General features: G+C 36.6%; 1 protein-coding gene across 2 annotated transcripts in view; it reads right to left on the reverse strand.

Moving 5' to 3' along the window:
• Nucleotides 1–16,095: 16,095 nt before the first annotated feature.
• RPGRIP1L (RPGRIP1 like) overlaps nucleotides 16,096–27,716 on the reverse strand; it is a 72,793-nt gene continuing 61,172 nt past the window's right edge. For both annotated transcript variants that reach the window (XM_080351739.1, XM_080351740.1), the window contains exons 24-26: nucleotides 26,693–26,777; nucleotides 19,789–19,922; nucleotides 16,096–17,923 (exon numbers count right to left, since the gene is read on the reverse strand). In XM_080351739.1, the coding sequence (XP_080207865.1) occupies nucleotides 17,811–17,923; nucleotides 19,789–19,922; nucleotides 26,693–26,777 (332 nt within the window). In that variant the 3' untranslated portion in view covers nucleotides 16,096–17,810. The remainder of the gene's footprint in view (nucleotides 17,924–19,788; nucleotides 19,923–26,692; nucleotides 26,778–27,716) is intronic.

A 27,716-nucleotide genomic window follows, 5' to 3' on the forward strand; every position in this document is an offset into this window, starting at 1 on the left:
AAAGCTGACCCTCAAGAGATAGGGATGGAAGGAAGGACACGCACGGCTCACATGCACAAAGCAGCAACTGGGCCCCTGTGTGGGTCACTTCGCTCCCTCTCAAAGTCTGCAGTTTAACATATATAGAAGCCATATATTGCCTTCTATATTCACACGACAAAGCTTCTTGACCAACACTCAGGTACATGTGAACCACAGGTGATCTAAAAGATAGCAATCGATTGCAAATGCTTTATATCCCTTAATTTATGTGAAATGAACAGGTACTAGAGTTTATTTTGAGACTGAGGTTAACTTCTGGTACAAATCTGTGAAACTCACAGTTTAATATGCACTAATAGTGGAAAAATAGTATTTCTTTTTTTTAGTGCGTGTTCATGCAAGTGAATTTCTGATTGTACAGTGAAGTTGTACAATTATCAGTTCACATTACATTACTTAATGACGGGACAGGCATCTCAATTTGAGCTGCCCGGTACTTCAATGCATTTACGCTGAACATGGGCACAGAAGTTGAATATAAACTAGAAGTTAAACTGCCGTTTAGTTGGGTCAATTACACACCCTATGCATTTCGTATAAACTGTATATTTAATATCAGTAATTGCCATGAAGATGATTTTCAGATTGATAATTATTTGCTGATTCAATTAACATGTTATGTTAATAATAAAAGCACTTGGGAATATCTAGGTTTATTGCAAGGTAATGGATTCTCAGAAGAGAAATATGATGTATTCTATTTATTATAAATTATTTCTTTCAGCTGGACTATAAAGGTACTTAAGGTTAAGAATATACTGTACTGATTTGCAGCTTGATTTCATTAATTTACCTCATTTTTGAATTAATTACTTTGTAGTCATTTATAAAATACAAAATTGTCTATAGGGAGAAGATTTTTTTTAAACTAATGAGGCAACAATTATCTTCTCATCACTCAGAAAATTTCCCTAAATGACTGATAATAATCCTCTTCAGGTACTTTAACTAATTTATTCAGTTATAAGCCAGATATATCTGGTAACTTTTACACACCATTTTTTTAACTCAAGGAAAGACAGTCTGTACAGATGAAGGACATTAAATTTAGTCTGTCCAGATGCTGAAATGTGCTCCAACTTATATTGTATGAAATATCATAGATGTTCTATTTAAATACAATTTTTCGGATTCTACCAAATTAAAATAAAATTAAGTTGCTTTTAAAAGCTAAACTGCCCAAAAGACGCCAAATAAATTCCTGTGTGTGATATTTATTGTTTTAATCTGTAATCACTTATACAATACTGTCTGAGAGAGGTAGATAATGTTTAACATCAAGAGATCTCTTTAACTCTCTCTCTTTATAAAGAAACGAGAAAAGAGAAAAAGAAGAAAATAGGTCAGTTCTGTCCTCTGGTGACAGAATCAATGTATTTAAACCAGCACAACATAGTTCAGAGAACTTCTCTTAGAGCTCCAGTGTTTGAAAGCACTTAACCAAGCTTCTCCTTCGTGACTTGGATCACATCTGAAAAGCCAGGGAACTGGATTTACCTGCAGCGTCTTTGGGTACCTGTTGACCCACAGACTGACTCGTGGATCTGCAGCTTCTAAACCCTGCAGCAATTATGTCACGTAATTAGGTGTAGGAAGATAATCTCACATTTCTAGAAATTCATTACCCGAATAACAGAATCCTTTAACTAAAACAGTTATAGCAATTCATTTTATTAAGATCAACATGTTACGTTATTTATTTTATAACTATGCTAAGGCCTTTTTTAATATGACAGTAGGTTTTGTTTTCTGGTGTTCTGGCTTGCATTAGATAACCATTTTTGGATTTTATGCAAGACATATGGAAAAATTCATCACTGATTTACTGCACATTTCCACACACAGTCAAACTAATATCTGATCACTATTGAAGAAGCAAACCCCTGCTTGGCAGTGAATACATAAGCAAATTTCCAAACACGTGGACATTTGCAGCCTTGTGCAAGAAAGCCTCTGATCGTCAAAATACAAACCAACACACTGCAGCATTTGCTGGGAAAAGATAATGGAAAAATTAAAACGGGATAAATTTTCACTTCAGAAAACACTGCAACTGAAACAACTGCAATCAAATCAAATCAAAATATTGCAGTATCTATCTCCGACACCTTGTATAATAGGATTGGCTTTTTATAATTTATCTACATAACAACACCCTGGAACGTTTTCTTATTTTTAATAACTCTAGAAGATGGCAAGTTTGAATGTTAGTCATGAAGGTGAATCTTTGGTTATCGGTTAGATATTTTTAATTCCATTCATTCTTTGGGTCACAATTTGCAGTTATCCGTACTGTTGCTTCCAAGAATAAAAAGATGAATACTCGCCCTCAGTATTTTTTCAAATGTAAGTTCAGCCAACAAGGCCAGTTTTACTGTCACCACAGCAGGTGGAATGACCTTTACCTCATTCTTATTTTACAAGGTGTTTTGTGAAACTCCTGCCAAGTTATTTCAGAGCCCATTAGAAACAATACACCGCAGAAATTAGTGTCTTCTTAAAGATTTAATTATTTTTCACATTTTATTACAGACTAAGCTAATAATTAAAAAGTGTCACTTCAGTTAATCAGAAATCCATCTTCTGTTAAAAGACTCAAGTGTTTTGTTTTAATTTGGGAAAGAAACCCAACAAAACAGTGACCACTAATCCCAATTTGGGAAGTATTTAACTGCAGGGCACGGTTCACAGATGTTTTTGCATCCTCAATAGCTTTATGGGCAAGACAGTTAACTTTGATGATATGAAAATGTCAAGAAGAATTATCAGGGAGAAAAAACTCAAAAAGTTTTCTGAGGTTAAATGGCAATAAAGAGCCATCTTTCTTCAAGAAGTAGAAACATGTATAAACCGTTTTGGATGAGCAGATGGTCCCCCTGAACAAAAGGAGACAGAATCCACTGGAACAGAGTATTTGAAAAGCAAAATCATGCCTTTTGCTAGATATTTGCTGTCATGTGTACATAGTAGTTAATCCATTTTTTAGCAAGATTAGCTGTCAGATTAACACATTATCCATGTGAGTCATAGTCTAAAGCAAGGATGTGCCTCAAGAATGATGTGCACCCACATGAAGGAAGCTTTACAGAGCCTGACTTACAACACCGCTGTGGAATGCAAACCCTGTTTTTTTTTTCCTCCTTTTTATTCTTTTTTGCTAATGCTGGCCAGAGCTCTACAAACAGCCATTCTCAACTGCTGTCTCACGCTGAGCTGATACAAGCCTTGATGTGGATTTGAAAATCCATATGCAGGCCTTGCATCTGCCACACACACCCATGTATTAACTCTGGGGCATACGTGCCTCTCTTGTTCTGGACAATATACATTAAGATGTACGAGAACTTACTGACTCAAAATACAGTGTTTTTATCCATTCAAGAGCATTTGACTTCTTCTGGAAAGCCAAGTTTAAGTAAATTCAGTTTCATAATAGAACAACAGGATATGATCTGCGAACAGCACATTTTCTTATCAATCAAGGGAGCCCAGATGTAAGTTTTCACAAGCAGCTGATAGGTGTCAGTATCCCATTTAAAAAACATACCCTAAGTATAAGTACCTATTGTTGTATCTCTCAGACACCAGGCAGAGAAAAATAATGGGCATAATTTCATCTCAATTCAATGACAGCCCATTTGGTATAACACACTTTTGGAGACATCACCTTATAACACTACAACACAGGTCTGCAGCTCAGCGTTAAACACCTTTCCCCCACTAACATTTCGTTTCACAGAATTATTTTACTCTCCAGTCTTATTCAATCTGTGGTTTTGTTTTTTTTTTCACCCTTCAGCAGGCCAACAAAGCCTCTTTCTTGCACAGTTTGTATCTGTATCTTTTTATAATCTTCCAGAATTAATAACCAAGCTAAATGAAGGCAAAGCCGGCTCTTAAACAAGCCACTTAGAAGACAAGTCACAGTCAAACATTCCAAGTGGTATCTGAAGGATCAGAGAGTTTTGTGCATAGTCAATGTTTGCAATCTACAGCTGAAAGTGAAGGAATGAGCTTCCATTTCCCTGCCTTGGGCTCTCCACATTTGGTCATGAACTATTTGAACAGCCCCGGCTTATCCTGCAGGCACCTCGGCCAGCCGGTCTCTATGGGCAACACCACACATGCAATGGGACTCAGGTCACAATATGATATATATTAGATAAATACCTAAGGAGACTACACTGCCATTTGAGTATAGTTCACAGCTCCTTGTAATTAGAAAATCTGGAGAAGTCTGCAGATATAACTCTAAAAAAACACACCACTCAACCCAAAACTTTGTATGAACAACCATACTAAGGAACTGAATTCACTCAGAGATAAGCAAGCATCTGATTTTAGGCCAAAGATAGTAGAGATAGAACAGATTATTTCATGCGTTCTTGTGTATCAAAATGAGCTTGTTTAATTTACCCATTCAGGTTAGAAAAGATTCTAAAATTAGATTTTAAAAAATGTGAGGCAAAGAGCATTCTTAAATAGCAATGCATCTATAATAGTGGTGCATCTATAACAGTCTTGCTGTTAAAGCCAAGTACACAATATGAACTCAACATAATAATATTCTTTGTCAAAGCAATGCAATTGCTAATTGCATGCGAGTTAGCTTCAAGTTTAGGTCTCTACAGTGTCATTAAAAAACATTATAGGAAGAAACAAGGGAAATTCCAATCAGATATTATTCCAGTCATCCACATCCAGCGCACTGTAATAAGGAAACAGTGAAGTAACTGTCAGAGGCTGAGTATTTACAATCTTACTAATAATAGCTCATTCAATATATTCAGGTAATTAATACAGAAGGCCCACCTATTTCAAATCCTCTCCAACTCTAAGTGACAATGTTTCAGAGTCAAGAAATGCAAACAGGGACACAACTTACATTTGGACATTGCCTGAGTTCAGGAGGAAACCAGAATCCCTGTTGAGATGCAGCTGAGATTCTGTTCTGCCCTCTGACCTGAGATGTTCAGCTGACTAGTAGCTCCCGCATCAAACATTTGTCTCCACAGAGAGAAACAATAACTACTAATTTCTTTCATTCTTTGTTCTGGAAATGTATTGTTGACATAAATAATATCCCAGTACAAATTCTGATGTTATTTCATGTTGATAAATGAAGGTAGTTCCTGCCCCTTTATTTTATCTTCAAAGCACCAGTGTAGAGGTGGGGAATCATCTGATTTAATGTAGATGATAATGAAATAGTAGAACAACAGATGAGTAATGAAAACCGACAGGTTTTGTATGTGTTCGAGGTGAGGGATATTTTCTTTTTATCCAGGAGAAACATTGTTTGAATTGTTTCTCCTTATTTCATTTTACATTTCAAAACAACATACTTTTCTAAGCAGACAATGGGAACCAAGGCAAGAAACTGCATTAAATAAATCTCTCAAAATCTTTCTAACAGGCTTCAGGCTGTGCTGTACTTTTTCTTTCAAATATTTCCATGTAAAATCAGATGTTAACTCTCTGAGTGAACTCATGTGCAAACTCTATTCAACAGATTAATGGCTGTGCAGCAACAGGCAACTGAACACATTTCCACTCACATAAGGTATTCATGACTTTCCAGAAAACTTCACATTATTGCAACCACTTTTCAGTCAAATATGTTGCATTTAGGAGGAAATAAATTGCAAGAAAGTTTAATGGGAAACTACAGTAAATGTATTGACACAAGTAGAAATTTGTTTCTTTAAAAAGGACCTTGCTATTAATTTGACAGACGGATTTTTGGCTTGCTATCCATTTGAAAACAAAGCGAAAACTGAGCTTTGTCCTACTTCGGCTTGCCCAGTGCAGTATCTCTCTCTGTTGCTGCTTTTATGCTGATCTAAGGCACAATCAGCAGAAGAATTTAGGGACCTTCTGTGCTATACCAGCTAAGGAATATAATCAATAATCTATAGGGTGAAAATACAGAGCAAAATACAAAAAAGTCAATATTCTGTATCACATTTGAATTTATACTAAATACCAGTACATGCTTTTAAATTTATAGAGCATATACTCTCACATATACACCACTATATACACAGGTAATGATAGGGTTTCACTTCTGGCCACTGATCAGCAGGAAGATGGTAGATAAGGACAAGACAAAACATGCTGGTAATGATGCTTGTGCCACAAGAAGAGCAACTAACTCAATAACATTTGATGTAAAGGTGACAATACAAAAGTGAAATTAAGGAGTGACTGAACATTCAAACATATGATAAAATCCGAACTACAATAGTAAACGTCAAAAAGCAAAACCCCAAAACTTTGGAAAAAGTCTCTTCTCCAATATCTGGTCAACCTTCCTGTAAATTTCTAGGATTAAAATACTTGACTCATTTTTTTTCTTCTTCTTCTGAGAAAGATATCTGTAATATTGCCAGATGCCTGCTTTTTAAGTTTATCATTATACATGCTTTCAGAAATACTGAATCAGATCTCTTAGTTGGTCTGACCCTGTCTGAATGCTTACAAATACAATTGCTATGCTGTTCTTTTTGTTTTTAATTTGATGCAGATAAATTTACAGTATACGCTTGGGTTACAGTGAAACCTTGTTGAACTGAGCATTTTAGGACCACATCACAGTTCAGATGAGAGGAAGTTCAAACTTGTGCAACACAGTGGTTGCTTGTTTAAGTATGTATTTTCACATATACTAATGACTTCAAAGTATATGTACTAAACTCCAAATTCTTGAAACAATAATAGTGGCTGAAAGAACAGAGACAGTGGCAAGTCAGCAAACCACAGAGTGATAATTTGATTACTGGGTTACAGAATAGTTAAGTTCCACTGTGACCCCAAACTTAAAACTGTGTACAGCTCACAGCCTCTGGCATGCAAGGAATTCAAGAAAAAATAACCTGAACAATTAGAATACAAGACCTATCTTGTGCTTCAGCTTTCATAATATCAGTGCCCAATTGCTTTGTCCTTTTTTCCAGTTTAAAAGCATGTGCTATATTGTTGTCCCAAGTGGGTCTACGCTGAATGCAGTACACTGCTGAAGAGCTCTGTGAGCAACAAAGTAGAAAGCCTAAAAACCAAGAGGCTAACATATAAGGTTTAATTTCATGTTCCTATAGAAATGACTTAACATTTATATTGTGGAGTCAGATCAAAGGTTCATCTAGCTGATTACCCTGATTGCTGCAATGTTTAGAGTGCCTAAATAATAAAAGCAGGGGAAGACTATGTAACAATTCCTCCTTACATTCTCTCACCCTATACCTTCTTTCCACTCCCAGTTGATATCCCCACTAAGAGTGCCAGTGAGCCCTCAAAAAGAAAAATAGGACTTTCACAGAACTAAGCAATAGAGACAAGAGCAACAGGTACTAGGACTGAGAGGACAAGAATGTGTTGCCTTCAAACCCACGCCATTATCCCTGCAGTCTCAGTTCTTGCACAGTTGTGTTGCCACTCCCCCACTGACATATCCTCAACTTGCACCAACTGCCTCCAAGTGTTCTTCCCCCCCTAGGTTTTCTCTTTTCAAAATAGTTTACATGTTGCTACACAGATTCTATCTGAAATGCTTTAAGCATTCCTTCCTGGAAGGTGCAAATCAAAGACCGGATTTGAAAAAGCTATTATTTCATTAAAAAATCCACCAAAATGGTATCTAAATCTTAATAATAAGAACGCAATGAATCTTAACAATATCAATGTGATATCAGTTGTCATCTGCTAAAATGTGATGTTTGGAATTTATTATGGAATCATTTAAGGTCTTTACATGCAAATTGTTTTGCCAGACATAATTTGAAAGCATAAACATTGGCAATTGCTTTGTTACCACTGTAGCTGTTTTCAAGTTCTGTTTGTGCAGTATAAATGAGAACACACACTCACATTGTGAGTAGGACAATGCTTTACAAGCTTCCCAGAGGTCTGGCATTTGTGATTAATTTCTCCTCAGCTTTTACATTATTTATGCATGTAATGATTTTGAAATGCTAACTTGCATTGTCAACAAATTCTCAGTAAGCACCCGCCATAGGAAGTTAAGCTGAACTACTATTTAAGGGTTAAACAAAAAGTTAATTTACAGGATTCTGAAAAGGTGTATTTTAAAAGCTTGCATATATTTAAATGCCCACAAAAATGTGAACAACCAAAAAAATGACTCAACCATGTGTGGTTGGTATATCATAGGAGGATACTCTGTGATTATTGTATAATCGAAATAAGAAGTCAGAAAGGGGTAGTCTGCAGCAACTAACTAGGCACTGAAATAGAACATTTTAAACTAAATTCCTTTAAAGGTTTGTAACATCCAGCATGGATACAAATTTCCTCAAAATCACATTATTTTTTTTTTTTTTTAAACTCAAAGTCTTATATATGGAGTGAAACATTGATCAATATCTCACTAACATTTTTTTTTTAGTTATGCATTTATCTCCTTGTATCTGCAGTCTCTGTTTTCTCCTCCTAAATTGGCTTTTCACCTTTCATTAAACGGTAGAGTCACACTGCATAGAAACCAAATAAATTTCTATTGCAATAAACAAATAGGAAAAACAATATGGTCATTTCAATTTAATTACTCCAATATTTTATGTATATTAAGTGCCAAAACTGCTTCACACTCATGTACAGGTCTAAATAAAAGTAAACAGATCACTTGATTTGAGTATTTAATCTGTTCAGTGCTACCTGTTGACTTTCACTGGTGTACTCTTTGAGCTCATTTTCTTCCTGCAACAACTGACCTTTTATGTACCGTACACCCATATGAAATTCAAAAATTTAAAATTAAAATATGTTCTTTAAAGAAACAGTAGAGAAACTAATCTCAAATTTCGTGATTACTGTTCTGTGAGTAAAAGTCACATCAGACAGTAGGGGGCAACTTTCCCCCACAAGTCACACTTTACGCATTCTGATGTCCTATCCAGTGACATGAAGGGGGTACCTTCAATACTTACCTAACTTTATTTTGTGGTCTGTATCAATTTTGTAAAATGGAATGTTTCGCTTTTAAACTCCCATTTTGTATTTGAGGCAGTGTGCTGAGGAAACATCTTGTTCATATACTAGAAAAATGCTGCAAGCTAAAATAACAAACTATGATCTCAAAGCTGTTGAAAAACTCAAGAGGAGGACAGTTATATTCCTTTAGTCTACTGTCACACGATTTGTGAGAAACCAATCTCAAAAAGATTATTTTTCTGCACTTTTTGATAAATAATTCTTCCTTGAATAAGCAATTTATATAAGCAGTTATTTAACACCCTAAAAACCAGAGCAAGGATGAATAGAAAAGTTGATGTAAATAGCAAAATATTAATTAAATGATATTTACAGGCATAGTTAGACTATGTTTAACAATAAATCCATATTTAAGAATAAATTGGTGTTCTCTATTGTGTGTCAAATTTTGTATCACTTGAAAAATGAAAGTTTTGCCATGGATTTCCCCTGACAGCAAATGCTAAAAACAGGCATAGCATTGAAGAATAAAATCAGTCAAACAAAGTAGTATTTTTTCCAAGTGTACTTAACCATACTGTAGAACTATGATTGGTGGGTTAAAAAATTATATTACTTATGGAATTTAATATGCAACTAACCGATTTCTCTTTGAAATCCGTATTTCATTGTAAAAGTTATCAGATTGTTGAAAGTAAAGAAGTAGGGTAGCACCAAAAGTATTTTCACACCAAATCTAGTCAAGTAGAATAATGATACTTGTAATAAACCCATAAAATCAGGGCTGCTCTTACATCCATAGAATAAAGTGGTCAGGCTTATGGTGGGTTTTCAGCAGATTTAAGCAGAACCATGACTTCAAGTGAAGGATGTCAACTACTGGGAATCAAATCATACAAAACTTCATGGTATATTTAAGCTTCAAACTTAAGAGTAAAATACACTGGATGTCAAACTGAAGTAAAAAAGCGAGAAACTGGCTGCAGATGTGTCTTCTAAAGTGTCCTGAGATCCTTCAGTAACTCAGGTAGGTAACTTAACGCAACCTCTTTATTAGGGGGTCACAATAAGTAATTATTAATGTCTTGTCTGGCTTTAAACCCAAAAGAAAATGCACGATGTATTTGTTTCCCAGTGATGTAGCTAACAATTATTTCTCTAAACATAAACCCACCTTAAAATACAAATCTCCAGTTTCAGTTAGTGCACTCAAACTGTGTTTTACTTAATAGACAGAGCATAACATAAACAAGGACTTTAAGATGTGAAAAACATCCACCCTCCAGCAGTTCCTGGAATGAACTTACACTTTCATGTTAATGCACATGTGTAACTGCTATCAACAGTACTGCTTTACAAACAAAACTAATCATAAAAAGGATAGAAAAAGAGCAGAGCGGACATTTTACCACAAGAGATTACTTGAGATTACCTCTTGATCCTGTAATTTGTGCTGTTTTACAAATTACTGGGTGCATTTTTTTTTATGTTTGGTGGTTTTTTTTGGTCTTTTAACCTATGGCTGAGAAGCATCTTGCTGTCTTATTGCTGTGTTCTGACAGGACTGAACTCCAGGTGAAACCCAGCAGTCGATACCTGCTCCCTGGTGATTTTCCCTCTGAGTTGATGCGCCAGGACTGAGCTTCCAGTCCATTTGCATCCTCACTTGTATCCAGGGTTTGACTGCAAATGGACAGTAGGAAATATGGTTCCTCATGCTGAGGAGGGTCATCCTGGAGGGACAGCCAAATGGACTGTGAAGTTTAGTTGTGTCCTTTGTCTTCCCATGGTATAAAATAACCTACACGTGACAGACTTGTTTCTGTCAAAACCCTGGTTAAGTGTGCCCCAAAGGCAAAAAAAACCCACAGAGATTTATGAAAACCTCCTTTATCCTAATAAAAAGCTTCAAGAGAACAGGCTCAATACTAAAAAAGGCAAATGAACAAAGAGAAAAGCAGAGTCACACCATCCCCTGTCCCTCTGCGCGGCTCTGCCACCAGCCCTGCACACACCTGCTGCGGAGAAATTCACTAAGAAACTCACATTGTACAAGACACAGACTGCTTTACTATGTTTGCTTCTTTTTCCATTTTCTTTTTCATTTTCTCATCTTATTTTTCCTCCTTGCTTGTCTCCAAGGATCTTTCCTGTGTGACTACCTCAGACCCACCTTTTCCCTCCATTTCCTCACAGCGAACCCAAGGAGCCCGTATTCCTCAGGCATATTAAAAAATTACCACATCCTTCACGGCCGCTTAACTTACTCTAAGTAGACATAACTCTTAAATCTTACAGGTCCTACTTACACTTTTGTCTTTGCTACCTGCTACACCAGCAGCCAGACCCGCTCCCGCTGTCTCCTGAGCTGAGAGGGTGAGGGCAGCGCCGGGCAACGGCGGCCTTGCCTCAGCCCCAGGGGCTGCGCTGTGCTTCCAGGGCTTCTCTCACAGCCTGAGGGGAAGCTGGGCGGTTTCCGAAACACCCCAGGTGATGGGCACTGATGTGTACAATCAGTTTAAATACAACAGAACAGCCACAAGTAGTTATGTTTCTTCTCAATTCTAAAGCCTCATTTCCTCATGTGGCATGCATAAAGATAGCAGGGAAGCTTCTAGAAAAGGCTAATTAATTCATAGAATATCAGGCTGGAAAGGACCACAAGGATCCTCTGGTCCAACCTTTCTTGGCAAAAGCCCAGTCTAGACAAGCTGTCCCAGTACTTGGTCCAGCTGAATCTTAAAAGTGTCCAATGTTGGGGAATCCACCATTTCCCTGGGGAGATTATTCCAATGGCTGCTTGTTCTCATTGTGAAAGATTTCCCTCTCATGTTCAATTTCATGTCTTGTTCCAATAAAAGCCTCTATTTCACCAATATCCCAAATGCTCTTATCTGGCACCTTTCCAAGGATTCCTTCTGCTGGGAGGAAACCTTTGGGGACATGGTGGGGCTGGACGAGGTGACCTCCAGAGGTCCTCTCCAGCCTCAACCCTTCTGTGGTCCCAGGATTTTGGAGGCAGAGCTCTCTGGTTACAAAGGAGATACCTGAAGTTCACTAAGGAACTTCCAACAGGAAAGAAATTTTAAGAGACAGTATCCACATATGGAAATATCCAGATCACTGCCCTCTTAACTATAAATGAACTCTATATCCCAAGAGCTTAATCTCTTTGTTCTACACCCTTCTGTGCTGTTTTTTTTGTGTCACCATTGCAACTTGCCCGAAGATCATTAAAGTTTACAACCAACCAGGTGCAAGAATTAAGGCCATGGACCTGATATGATGGGGACTTCCCACTTAGTGAAGTGCAAGTCAAACACAAAAAGTGTTTTGATTTAGAGCATCTAAGGAGTTCTTGTCAATTTTTCCCAAAGCTTTTCTACACATTGATTTAAAAACAACCCTCACCTTTAGTAGAAAAGTCTTCCTTCCACTTACCTGCTGTAGAAAGACTGTTCCCCAGGGAATGACAAAAATGGAGAAATAGCAAGTGTTGCACCCTACAGACTTGCTAATAGTCAACTTCTGTGCTCTCCCTGAACAGGCCAACTCAACAAGAGACATTTAACACAGCTACAGTAACAGCGCTTCCCACAACACGTTTGCTGCTGTTGGATCCAGTGATGGCTGCACAGGGGCTGTGCTACAGGCCCCTGTCCTATCTCTCTGATTTGTGGGTGGAAATGTAATCCCTTATTATTCTCAAAAACTTTGGCAAAAAGCTCTGTTACTCTGAGCAGATAACTGTAAATTCCATTCCAAAATAAATTACAAGTTACACTAACTTGTTTGACTTAAATATAGATAGGCTACGGAAATCCCACATGCATTCTTGCTCAGGTTATATTTACTGCATGCTGATACACAACCAGTATTGCTTTATAAACAGTTCCATTTTTGTGTATTTCATCTAAGATGTAAATTATACCATTGATATTACCAACCTATTGGAAAGTTTCCAAATAGGTGTGGTTTGGGTATACAGCAATAAATGCTGATTACAGAGGAAAGAAGCTCAAAGAATGTTTCCTAAATGTAGAAAGACTTTCTGTATGTTCTCTTCTTAAGTTTGCTGTGTTTTATTACTATCAGTGTACTGTGTGTTTGGAGTCAGGTGCTGTTTGGAGTTTCCTTCTTTCATTTCTCTGGGAAAATTGCCCTGTATATGGTAACACACTTTCAATTTTTCATTATCATTGAAGTCAAATGCTATCAGCAACTGTAGTTATTTATACTTACAAGCAGGTAGTCAGAAGAGTCACTCATTGCATGATAGTTCTTCAAGCAAAAGAAACTTCACTTTATTGATTTTAATTTTTTGGTAGTAGAAGGACCGCATTTTTCCAATAGTTCTTCAGGGCAAGTTCAGCTCTTGCAGCTTTAATGCACGTGGAAATAATTTTGCATTCAACAAGAATGACAGTTTGTCTAAATAGGAAATATATTATTTTCCAAATCCCCAAAATCTTCAGTCATGTGCAAGACGTGTCTTGCACTGTTGCAGCTATTAATGTTGGACTACCCAAGTAAGGAATATTTTGATACAGAGAATGGGTGTGGACAGAGGTGCCAGGTTTTACATCCTTGTTTTTCACAGCTCAGGGAATACAGTTTCTTTGTAAATCTAAAATGTGTTAAGTATTCATGAATGAAAGTCATGAAGAATATAGTTTCAATGGGAACCTGGTCTTGTTTGATTTATCTGCTTTCCTTACTCTTAAAGTAATCTAAGCCTAATATAACAAAACCGGGAATAAACCACAGCAAATTGGAAAACATTTTACTACTGAAATATATAGAAAAATTATCTGAGCAAGTCGCACTGTTAACAATAACATAGCTATTTTTTGTCAATTGCTTCACAAAACTGGATGGAAATTGGACTGATTCGGCAAGGACTTCAGCATAAGAAAAGCTTTTAAATACCTCTAAAGCCCACAGACGCACACATTTAGAAGGAGTTTGGTGCTTATGAATGAAGTCTGAAGTCTCTATGTTAATGTGACTTTCAAGGTCACATCCTGTGAATGCTAAGATTATATTATAACAAAAAATAAAACAGAGGTCAAACTCTTCCCTTGATAAATTATTCTGAGGAAATCAAGTTCTTCAAAAGCTACCTCAACCCATTTTAAAAGATGCAAAGAGAATTAAAATTTGCCATCAATAGCAGAAAGGAACTAACAACCAGCACACAGCAGTACACCTGTAGCATACTGTGCCAAAAGCACATTTTTATCACATGCATACAAAAGTATCAACTTGAACTTACGTTCTGCAATTATTTTCATACAGGCAACATAATGCATTCAATTCATTATTAGTTGCAGGATCTAGTTCAATTACCAAGACCCGTATCAAGCAGTCATGCTAAGGAAGTCACTTGTGGAGTATCTGGAAAAGCTGATGGATAAATCATTGTCACCACCTGCAAGAAGACCTGTCAACCTAACTGCAATAGAAAATGCTTCTCTGGCTCCCAAGCATGCAAAAAAGTTTGTTGTACCATTTTAAGTCTGTATTTGAATTTATTTCTCAGTTCTAATACAAAACAAGAAAACAAAATTTAAGAGCTAATATCAAGTCTTGATATCTTTGGTGACTCCTTCAGTTATCATAATGTCTTATTATGCCTTTAAATAACAAAAAGCATTTTAAACCAATATTACTATTGACATAAATACTGATCCTCAATTGTAGATGTTCTATGAGACAAGTTATTATAATTTTTTGGTCATATTATATCTACTCTTATAAGCCTATAATGAGATAAGCTGAGACAGTGTGTAACAAAATGAGCAAGTTCACATGGATATTACCTTGGTTCACGATGATCTTCAATCCCTAGGCTGTTATAACAGGTCAAAAGCAACATTTAATAAATAATTCTTTTCTGAGCTGAACTTAAGTTTCCATCTTGACAAACATACCTGGGACACCTGGAGGATATCAGCTATTATGTTACATAAGATGATATCACAACAAAGCTATAAGATGTAACAATTAAAGGGAAAAGATTTAAAATAACAAAACTGACCATCTGACCCCACACAATTCACCTTGTGCAGGACTATTATTGCACCCAATTTACACCATAGACAAAAATTATCTATTCACGAAAATTAATTTAAACAAAAGTAACATTTCAAAACATGGTAGTACCAAGCATTGATAAAGCTCTTTTTTTTTTTTATTAGATACAAAAAGGAATGTGCTTAATAACATATTGCACACATAAAAGAGAATACTTTTTGCTTTAGGTTTTCTTTGAGCTATTCAGAGCTAAAATCAGGACAAAATAGTGCTAGATTACATCTTCCACTTTCCCTGCACAGTCAGTACTTAGACAATCCATCTGTTGGAAAAACCCTCACTGAATATTATATCTTAGTAATAAATACAAAGAGAAATCAAGGTGTGGGTTTTTGTTTTGGTTTGGTTATGCTGTTTGGTTTTTTGTTTGTTTGTTTTTAATCCAACCCTGAGTAACAGCCTTACAAACAAATGGCTTTAGGAACCTGGGGCAAATTAGACATGTTAATGTTGGAGTCACTGAGAACAGTTAACACGATGTAACCAAATGTCAACTGGAATACTTTGCAGTAACTTACCGAAGAGGTCTGTGTTTAATGAATAGATGAATGCTTGGTTTCTAAGTTTTCAACTTCAGATGGCGAAGATTAAGTGCTAAGGGTGTTACTGTAAACGTTTAAGTGAGATGAACATCACTGATTTTCTAATTTTACCACATGGTTTATTTCAGAAGAAAACAAGCACCAGTTACATAGCTCTCCTGCAAGTCAGTAAACAGTCACACAAAAATAACTCAATGCAATTTGCTTCTTTGTTTATGCGCAGGATATTTAGTTTGGTTTGCAAAGTATTAGTAGAATAATAAGAACCTCCTGCCAGAATACCGCAACTAAATTTCTGAAAAGCCACTCAGTTAATCTCAGTGTTGAATCTAGCTGTTTCGAATTATTGTAATGTATAATAACAGTCTTACTGACAATATAGATGCACAGAGCCAAAAAAAGCTAGAAATGGGGGCCAAAACGATGAACTAAGCACCAGCCCAAAGGACAACAGCCATCTGGCCATTAAGTGAAGAATGGAGGGGTTTAGGAAGGCAGCTGGCTGTGGTCGGCACAGAGTTCCAGAGGAATGAAACGCTGCGAGGACCGGCAAAGTCTGGAGGAGAACAACTACTGGAGACGGTGTGTCCTAAAATGGAGTTAGCCCTCGGTTCATGCTGGAATTCAGAGATTTCTGTGGTCAGAATATATTCATTCTATTGGCCTCATAATGTACATCAACAAATTAATATTGTATGGATGTCATTTCAAAGCCTACTGAAGACGAAGAGCCATTATTGAAGCCATTAGAGCACAGATGGTTCAAACTATATGCAGATATTCATACTTGCATTTTTGCATTATAGCTGTGTTTTTTTTTTCTGTTGAACTGTAATGAATTGTCTCATAATCTATTCCATCTTCTTGCCATTAGCAGGCTTTGAATGTTCACAAATAGGAGCAAAGAACTCATTTTCCAGAGCTTTAATCACACAAAGAGGGAATGCCTAATTCTCTAAATGAAATGGTCTGTGATCACTGAAGCAGAGATTTAATATATCACGGCAAATTAGGTAGATTTTAATAAATTACTTATCTCTCTGAATACTTTACATATGCTTATGAAGAAACATAGCCTGTTTGCAAACAGTGGAAATCCACAGCCTATAAAATCCTTTGAAGAAAACGACAAATAAAAAAGCAAATTAAAAAATGAAATGTATTATATCCTTCTTCTCAAGAGACAATCCTTTTGCAGCATTGATTCACAGCTCCATTAAAAATATCAATTAAATCCTTCACTGAGATTGGTTAAAAGCTGGAAAATTAACTTTCCGAGCTAGACGCTGGTTGTTCAGATACAGCAATTCGCTGTATATGTTTGATGTAAGTTCTGAAAGTGACAAAAAGCAAATGAAAACACACTTGCCTGTCCCCAGAGCGCACACGAGGTGAAGCAAAATCTGATACCGTAGGGCTCCTTTTTGTGTTTTGACAGATGTCGGCTGAAAGTAAACCTTCTACTGTACTGTGCCTGCCCTCCTCCTATCTCAAATCATGATAATCATAAACAGCTGATTAGAATGTTAGGAGAAGGGTTAAACTTATTTAAAAAAAGGTTGCAGTAATTTAATAAGTCCTGCGACTAGCCTCATTTTTTATATTTAATTGATAGGAACTGCATGCATCAAAGAAAACACATACTGAGATTTAATGTGCATAAAATGGATATTAGCATTTTAAAGAGGCAGATTAACACATTAATCCAAGTAATTTTCATATATTGCTTTTAATAAAATCTTCACAGTATAAAATTCTTAATGAGGCTAATCACAGGCATTCCATTTAGTGGGGTGATTAGGGATAACATAAAAGTATTTTTAATCAGTTTTCTAAGGCGTATGGTTTTTTTATTAAAAATTAAAAATTTGACTTGCATTTTTATTACTGTTTTATGTAGGAAAAAATCTTGAAAATGCAAATAAAGCACATCATTCAATCATGTAGGTATTAATTATTTAGAAGACGTTGTCCATTGTGGAGAGATTCTTAGCCTTAGGGGGAAAATATCAAAACAAACAGACTGAAAAGTATACAAAACTTTACAACTACAAATCAAGCATCCTTTTCCTATAAATTATACATTAAATATACTGTAAGAATTACACAGATCTCATCTTGAAGTGCTATCAAGTGTGTATTTACAGTGCGAGAAGGAACTTCTGGGGGCGAACTTCCCTTTCATGCCTCCGCGTCGTCCTCCCGCTCCTCGTTGATGGAGCGCAGCGCATGGAGAGCTTCCACTGTGACTTGGAGCTTCCCAATTACCGCACCAGCATCCTGAGCGTTGAAAACTAGAAAGGAAACAGCAGAAAAACAGCGTTAGCAATTTCATTAAGGTTTGGGTTTTGTTCTGATAATTTTCCTTAGTGTTTGGATAGATTAAAAGGCACCTAGCACATGTGAACAAAAGAGACAGGTAAATAAATCAACAAGAAGTCTTCCAGTTCAGGCACTGAGCCTACTGGAAACTGAGCGCTATAAGAACTGGAAAGTACATCAATAAAATTACCACTGTCAGAGTTGACTTCAAAAGAAACTATCTGCAGGATAATTGCCTATATAAACTATTTTTCACAACACATAAATATAGATGTTCCAAACTCTGTTAAAAGACATACACACATACTTATTAATACTTTAAAGTAAATAATATACTGATTAATGCACTTTCTACACTGCATGTCTGAATGGTCCAAATCAGCCTGGAAAGTTATTAGTATTTAAACAGCAAATAGCTTTTTCCAGTTGTTGCAATGCAAAATTATTTCAATTTTCGGCTTCTATATGTTGTAAAATAGCAAAGCGCAGGCAAAGATGATATTTCCCCTGGACTGAACTATTTAACTACCTTCATCTTTGTGTATGTGGGTTTTAAAATAGTATTTAAAACTTATGTTTTAGAGAAATTAGCTAACGTGATTTAAAAGTGCTCTGTTTTACAGTACCTAAGCAAGCCCAGAGGGCCACAATCTCTGCTGCTGTGATTCAAACCATGCTGCTAACAGCCAAAAATGAGGCTCTTTCCCCATCCTGCAGTAAAAGCAACAAGCCTGCCTAACATGACTCTACAAAGAATTTGAATAAAAACAACTAATCTTGACAGAACTTCTTTTCAAAGCAAATTATATAGCAGACAAAAGGCAAGGTTATGTATTTACTCTATAAATCGGGACAAGCACTCTGGGACATGCAGTGATACTGTAACGCTACAATTTCTGGGCTGCTGGGACAGCTCAGAAGGGGTTTGGATAAGGAACAACATGGGATAAACCTTCCATAATTTCCTTCCTTGCTAGAGCTGTTCTGGGGCAGATTGGACACTGTTCTCAGAGATCCAACCACTTTGTACATCCTTGGGCAAAGCACTCGGTGAACTGTCAACTTAAAGGGCAGAAGTCAGGGGACATGATTCTTTACCACAATTGGGAAGGAGGATGGCGAGGAACAAGTAAGGACAAAAAAGCACCACTGCTAACAACCATGGGGAACGGGAAAGTCTACACAAGGAGAATGTTTTCCTTCAGCGTCTATGAAAGGACCGAGAAGGTTCTTGAGTCTTATTGGTGTCATAAAAACACTGCTGTAAGAGCCAGGAAAGGGAAGTTTCCACCGCTCCTGCTCACCCCACCTTCCCACGTGAACCCGGTCACGGGCTGTGACAGAAGGATGCTCACTCAACTGGTACCTAACAAAGCCAGCAGTCTCTCCTATTGTCTCACATACAGGTTTCATATGGAGGACACAAGCTTGGGGTGCTCTTGGGGATATAACATAACTTCAAACAAGACATGGACATGAGCAATACAACATTACAGACATAAATTTTAATAACAAAACATATATTTATAGTCTTACTAGAATGAAGCATGTTGTACAAACTAACAAACGTACACGTCCTGAAAGTTCTTAGGTTTTATAAACTAATTACTTTAAGTGGGCAATGCTGTTTGGTTTGGATTGTTTTTAAACAGATTTGAAGGGTCAACAATAGTACACGGATCTTAAAGGCTTTTGCCATTAATTAATATTAAAGAATTTATTACTGAAACAGTGTCAAACAATTATTTGCAGAGTAAAGCTTGCAGAACAAAGCAGAAATTCAACAAATAATTTTTAGGTTACAAAAGGTTACAAGACAGTTATCTCTGAAACTTACCATCAATATCTTGCTCAATGACATCTCTTTGCTTCTGGAATATGTCCCTCAAACTGACATAAGCAAAACCAATATCTTCACATTCAAGATCCTGTTCATCTTCTGGGGGATCACTGACCACTGTAAATCGTAGGCTGAGCATTAAAAAAAAAAAAAAAAAAAGATAGATATTTTACCTTCTAAAAGGGTGGAAAATTAACTTAAACAGAAAATAAAGCAAAAACCATGCTCTGTTTTACCAGTTAAGCATAAACCAAAACTCTTTATCAATCACATTCAACATTTTCCATAACAAGAATAGCCTGAGACTCTTACCTTTCTTCTAAATCATGAAGGACAGAAAGGTTGTAACCACAGTTCTTGAGACTTGCAGATTTTTTCATTTATCCCCCTTTCCCCACCACCCTGGGGCTCAATTCTTGTTCATATGCCAGTGACAGGCAACATAGTCTAAGGATTAAAGACTTGTTCACATTTGAAAATTGTAAGTTTGTTTAGTTCAGCTGCTGAATGATCTGTTAAAATCACTTAATTTCTTTAGATTTACCTTCCATAGGTAAAAATCAAGATTGTATCTATGTACTTTGAAGCTTTTACATGAAAACTCATTTGTATAAAATATCTCAAAACATAGCTGGGGTATTTTTATTTTATTTTTTTTACTTTCTTGACTATACTATATTAATTGTTTGATGTGAAGGAAAAACAATTCCTAAGCAATAATATCACAAGCAATAAAATGGCTGAACCGTTTTGGTCGGAAAGGACCTTTAATATCATCAAGACCAACCATTAACCTAGCACTGCCAAGTCCACCTCTAAACCATGTTCCCAAGAACCTCATCCATGCAGGGAAGGTTTAGATTAAATATAGTAATATTTTGTTGTTTAAAACCCTTTAATACCATAAGCTTCTTTTTTAAAAGTTCAATCACTTTAATTTAGACAGGCCACATAAGATCCATGTATGATTATTTCAGCTTTGGTGTGGAACATACTTATGAAATAAAACTTCTCAGTTGTCCCCAGTTCTGGTGCTTTATTTGCATAGTAGTCTTGGAACACGTGAACTCGATCCCTGTCTGTCCGGGCTAAACTAAACTGAAGACGTGCCCCAGGAGAACTTGTCCCTAATGCACCCCCCACTGCAACAGACATTAAGTCAGCAGGATCAACTACTACTCTGAATTCTCAAAATCATCCTAAAAATCTATGTACAGTGAATACCAGACCATTAGCAACAACTACTTTGCAGTAGAGATTCTCTGTTCTGCACCACTTGATAATTTAGTTCTAGCCTTAGTAAATTTTAAGCCATGTATTTTCTTGGCTTCACACTGGGTGGTATGGGAGATGTGAGATAAATAATTGAGCAAGACAAACCATATCAAACCTTTTCCTGATATCAGAAATACTAGCCATATTCAAAGAAGCAAGTATTTTCAAACACCAACTGTAAAATATTTAGCTGGAAGTTACTGAGAATTTTTACAGCTCATTTAGATAATTGAAGAGCATATTCTAGCCAAGAACACATTCCACAGAAAGAACAGGAACTTCAAGGCAGCTCTCTAAACAGTATCTTTCTAATGTTGTCTTGTGTACTCATTATTTAAAGTTGGACCTTACACAGAAACTTGTCCTGTGCTTGTTCTCTCAGACCAATACATCTTGTCTCTTACCTTCATTAATCTGTATCTAGTTTACACATAAGAAAACTACCTGTGAGTACAGCCTGGATACAAAGGCCTTTGGGTGTTTACTGTGCTGCCTAATCACAGACTGTTTGTCCATCCCAGACATCTAAGCACAACAACTATACAAAATATTTGCATTTCTTCTGTGAACTTAAATTAGTCATTGGATCCAAGTATGGCTTTTCTTTTAAGCACATAATTCCAGTATTGTGCTGGAGCTGACTCAAGTTAGTGGCTTGTGCTGCGGCCAAAAACATCGAGACGACAAAATGACAGGAATTCAGAGCTAACTGCTCTTCGGTATGACTTCGCTATGTTGTTTAAACTGTGAATACTCACGAGCTTTACAGCCTAAAATGTTACAATAAGCGTAATTCCAAATAAGTAAGAATCAGGCTGTGTAAAATCCAAGTCTACATGAAAGGGTATCTTAGACAACACATAAAATCTTTCTAAAAGATGTTAAGTGTATAAAAACATACTGCAGTTGTTGCTAAGTTATTTTTGTGCTTGACCCTTACTAATATTTAGGGTAGAAAATATATACACAAACATTTGTTTGTAATTAAAACCAGACACCTATTGAAAATATGCCGTTAAAAAAATACTCTCCGGAAGCAGAAAAGGAAAACTATCACAGCTATTTCCAAGAGCAGGTGGCTTGATGGAGTGTAACGGATCTAACTTCAGATTGTGGCACAGAGTTAAGCAGCAACACAACTGCCAAACTCAAACAAAAAGAAATAAATACTTGGATGTGCGAGATAAATAACTTATAAAACTGCTGGGCATTGGGAGCAGATCTGTTTTGTTGTGATTCAGCGTCAATGTTTAACAAAATCAACTGGAGAAACAAGCTTAGCAGTTAAGACACTGACAAAAGAGGAGAAGACTAGTGCTGCATTAATTTTTATCACCTAAAGGTACCAACTACTACTAAAATTTTCACTAAAGCATGAACTAAAAGCAGGTCTAGTAACACTTGACCAGTTCCTTACAGCCAAAACAGAGAGTTGCTCTTACTGGTCCTCCTTGTGGTTCAAATCACATGCAAGTATTTCACATGAATACAGCAGGCTGCTCAGAACAACAGAACAGCACCTCTAACTCCTCACAGTTCCAATATGCCTAAAGGATCATAACATTGGATTAAATCTTTGCTGCTAATCAGGAAGGAGGAGCTTTGAACTCTGGATCCCATGAGAATACTCCAACCAGGAGACTGCAAGAATGGTACCACAATCACTGGGACTTCTCTATTTATTAAAATATTACAAGTGCTTTACTTGTACTTTACATATGCTTTAACTTGTCTTCTTCATTTGCCAAAAATGGCAAGAGTTTTGTTTTCAGGTTGAACTGGCTAAAAAGACACGGTTTACCTCACCTTGGAACATAGTGCACCTGAACAGACTCCTCACGCTGCTTCGGCACAGAGTGCACAATGTGCGGCTGCTGTCCCATCTTACCTTAACGTTGCTGTAAGAAACTTTGATGGAAGTTGGAATATCAAATTCCTGCTAGGATCTCTTACATCAAGCTATCTATAGCGTTCCTCTCCCATATATCTCTGTAGGATCCTAGACTTTGTCTCTAGCTCACTTCCACCTTTCTGTAACACCAGGTATCAGAGCTCAGCCCTTGCAGGAATGCCATGACAGAATAAGAAGAAATCCTGACATCCTCTTAAAAGTACTATATGGGAAGATATTTGCTAGCCACTGCAAGAAAGACTAGAAAACTAAATGAAACTTGCCTGGTAATCAAGGGCCAAAAGGAAAGACAAAAATAACAATTGCCTTAAGCTGAAAATGTGCTTTAAAATGAAGCAGAAGAACCCGGACAAATATTTATCATTGTTATGATAAGATTTAAAGGTGTTATCACCAGCAGCGAATTTAGAGTGCGTGGACAAAGCTGTCATGTAGGCAGATTTGATTCTAACTCTTTATTCCAGAGATCAGTAATTCTTAAGCAACAAGGAGAAAACTTTGTGTGGTAATTGAGCATATTAATGTGAAGCTAACACCATACACGTGCTCTATATTCCCATGACATGGATGCATAGATTTTGTTACTTTGGAGAACGACGACTTCATACAGTCAATTTCTCAGAGTAACAATCATTTCCTACCATGAAATGATGCACCTGTCAGGAACCTCCTGCATAAACCTGTTCATCCTTGTTATCCCAGCGGGGTGACTGTTAGAAGAATGGATTCCTCCATTCATCACATATGTCGCTTTTGACACTTGTCAGAAGAGCATATACTCTACCCCAGGTCTGCAAGCACTGCAGGTACAACCTGGCTTGAGAAATCAGGTACATTTCTCTATATAACCCAAATTTCTACACTCTTAAAATTCTGAAAGGCAACAGGGGAACACAAACACTTTGAAAAATAAAAGCCAACTGTGACGAAGTGACAGTAAGTTAAATGGGCTGACAGAAATGCCACCTGTTATTAACTGATTTAAAGACTTGAACATATAGGTGAATAACTCTGGGGTTCAGATAATAAAATAATTATTTTGTATATTTTTTCTCCAAAGTTCTACAAATGTTAGTAAGCATAGCTTCCTACCGTAAATAAGGAATGTAATTTGAATCCCTATTACACAGAAAAAGAAACAAACCAAAAAGGCTACCCATGTAACACAATACAGCTCTAGGAAGCAGCAAGTGTTCTGACAAAATTTCCATATTAATGACAGAGACATTGTCTGAAAACATAAAGACAAAGATGCTTCTCAAAAGAGAAGAACTATCCTTGGGGTGTGCAACAACTACTAAGCTACACAGGATTTCAAACAGTCTTCTGGTCTCCTACTACCTCACGCTTGTGTGGAAGCAAAATCAACATTTCTAATAAACACAGTGATTCCATATAAAGAAATGAAATGGAAAGAAGAGAAAGATCAACTTTGTTTTGAAATCTTATCTTTTAATGAACAGTAAACCCCACTCCCAATAAATTTTAGATTGGATATTAGGAAAAATGTGTTCCCAGAAAAGGTTGTCAACCACGAGAACAGGCTGCCCAGGGCAGTGGTGGCATCACCATCCCTGGAGGGGTTGAACAGATGTGAAGATGAGGTTCTCAGGGACACGGGTAGTGGTGGACTTGGCTGTGTGACCTTAATGGTTGGACTTCATGACCTTAAAGGTCTTTTCCAACCTACACGATTCTATGAAATAAACACACTTTCCCATATAAATGCCACGTCAATCTACATTTATTTCTTTGTAAGTAGAGTATAAAGCTGTGAAATGCATTATTTTCAGGGCAAAGTTTGCTCCTGTGTCAACTATAGGATTAAGCTACAGTTGCAACTTTGGCTTAGCAGTAATTTTATGTATTATATTAATATCTCTTTTAACACCTGAGAATGTTTATCTTTTTTAAGGTACATTCATTCAAGTGGCTCTCCTTTAGGAAGAAAAAAATAGCACATGATGCATCTATTTATTTATGTTCCAATACGAACCAAATCATTACAAGTATCATTTCTAATAGCATTCATTGTGACAGGGAGAAAGTTCACCTAAGAACTTAATACATCACTTAATATACATAATACACTATCCATCCTATAACCTGGCATAGCACAAACACCAATAAAGTATCAGGCTAAACCATGTGCAGGCAATTTTCAATGATATTTATATCCTTGATAATTTGGTTTCCTGAGCTTTAAAGCATTAGTTTAGTTCAGTTCCTGTTTCAGCTGAAAAAGCTCTGATATTAGTTTGTAAGGCTGGTGATAGAAAACATGTGTTGAAGATATAACTAGGCCAGGTTTAAAATGCAAAGAGCTGAAAACATTTGGTGTAGAGGTAGAATCTTTCCATAAATTTTGTTTCTTGGTGGTCCTCTTGCTAAGATAAAGTGGGGAACTGGACTAGCGATGAACTCCCTGCCTTGGTATTTAGTCAATGCATAAGTGAAATCTCCCCACAGACCAAACAGACATACTGATACTTGCAGAAAACCTACCTGGTAACACAGAGGACAGTACCATGGTGGCATATGTAAAAGATGAATAATGCTTCTGTGGCGAGGAAAAAGCTCAAATCTTAGGTTTGTCAAATATCTAGTACAGATATCTAAGTATTTATGGGTGAAATAGCAGTCCAGACATTAGCTATTTTCCTTTTTTCCTCAGTATTATTACATTTTTACTAGAACATGTGACCTGCTTTCCCAACTATATGGTAAAATAAGTCTTTCTGCTTGCTTATTAAGATTTTTTTTTTTTTAATTAAATCTCCAAACCTAAGAATGTTTCGGTATGATATTCCCATCCCAACAAGTAATCATTTCATGGTGTTCCTTGCTCCATTCCAGTAAAACCTGTTTTCTGGCCAAGACGCGAAACTCAGCTTTAGAAGGGAAACAGAATGGAGATGACTCTCTTATTGCAGGGTGAATCTGTGATTTGTGAACAATTATGTATTTAAAAGATTTAAAAGTAACTCCTACACTTCAAATACAATCAGCAGCTATTCTATGCTTCTGCAAATTAAATTAATGTTTACATTAACAGTTGTTCCATTTTAATGAAGGTTGACCTTCAAGAGGAAACAGAATCAAAGGATGTCATTCATTCTCTCAAAGCAATGCACATGCTATCTCAATCAAAAAAAAATTGAATAAGAACAAATTCATTATCATGAGCTTGGACAGCCATAATTTCTACTCTTTCTCACATGTATACATATAAGATTTGCCTGCTATGTATATATATATATAAAGTTTTTGGAATTCTAGGACCAAGGAACACTTTCTGAAGCTTTTACACTCCTTTTAGTACTCTGAATTCAGAAAGCAACAGATGTATTACTCTACCATCAGGTACATATGTGCTTTTCAAATTCATTATTGATAGAATGCTGATAGCAGAATCTTTCTTTTGCAAAATGAGTTTGTTAAAAAAAAAAAAAATTAACCCAATACACAGCACTAAAACAACATTAAGAGAGGCTGCAATATTCCATGCTGCACAAACCTACCCAGGGAACAAATGCGGATCAATCGCCACATCACAATGTAGGTATCATTCCTAGCTAAAGCAAGATTTTCTCTAATGAATTAGTCATGTATTAACTTCTCAGGGATACCTTCTCAATAAACTCAAACAACAAGACAAACCATAAATATTACTTACAAAGACCTTTTATAGAGTTTTTCAGCACTAATACGTACCTGCCACTATGTAGATCCGGCTTTAGAAGCATAGACTTGAGATACTCTCTTCTTGCACGATTATTTGCCTTATCCACATGTATCACTGCAAAGCAAATAGGAATTAGCATCATTAGTTATCCATTGTTTGAGAAGAAAGTGTATGAGGAACCAAGAAAACGAACCATTTCTTCCCCTTGTCTTCCTAGGGAAAAGCAACCATGTTAGAATCCAATTGGAAAGGGCACCTGATCCGCTGGTGTCACCGGCAGGTTGACGTGCACACTGTTACAAGACACTTGAGCAGCACCTATGCGGCCACACAGCTGTCACCTGCTGTTGGCGGCAAGAGCACTCAGGATTTTAAAAGCCAGTGGTCTTTATTGCTTTGTATTTAAAGTGATTTACTGCATTTTCTTCCACTGAGGCAGCCAGTGATAATGATAATGTATGGCAGAGTGCTCATCCTTTTTGACAGCCTCAGTAATTTAATCCTCCTCTCCTGCCATAATATTACAGTCAGAGAAACATCTAGACCAATAGACTGGGGAAAATCCACGGCCTGGGGAGCACGTGAGAGTGCTCTAAAAGCCCTTTAATTTCAAATACAAACATAAGGACCAGCTTTTAATTTTTTGTACTCTTAATATGACCCACAGTGAAAAAGAACCTCAGTTTGGAAATAAACAATAGAAGAAGGAGAAACAGAGTTTAAGAAGTTCTTTCAGAAGTTTTTGGGCATCTTATATTAAGAAAGAAGCTTCTTTCTTGCACATGGCATGAGCCTACAAGTATCAGTAAACTACTGTGAAATACTATAAAAATTCAGGATGTAAATGCTGAAAAATAGTATTAAAGGAATCACCTTTTTTTTAAAAAAAAAAAAGAAGCAAGAAATGCACCTGAAAAAAATTTGCTAGGACAGTATTAGAACGAGTATTACCCTCTGAGAAACAAACATAGCTCTAGGGAACATTTTTCATTTGTTTTTGAGGGAAGGAGGAGGAGCTAGAAATTTGTCTGTCTTTAAATTCCACCATCTTCA

The sequence above is a fragment of the Nesoenas mayeri genome (genome assembly GCF_963082525.1).
Source record: "Nesoenas mayeri genome assembly, chromosome: 12".
NCBI lineage: Eukaryota > Metazoa > Chordata > Aves > Columbiformes > Columbidae > Nesoenas > Nesoenas mayeri.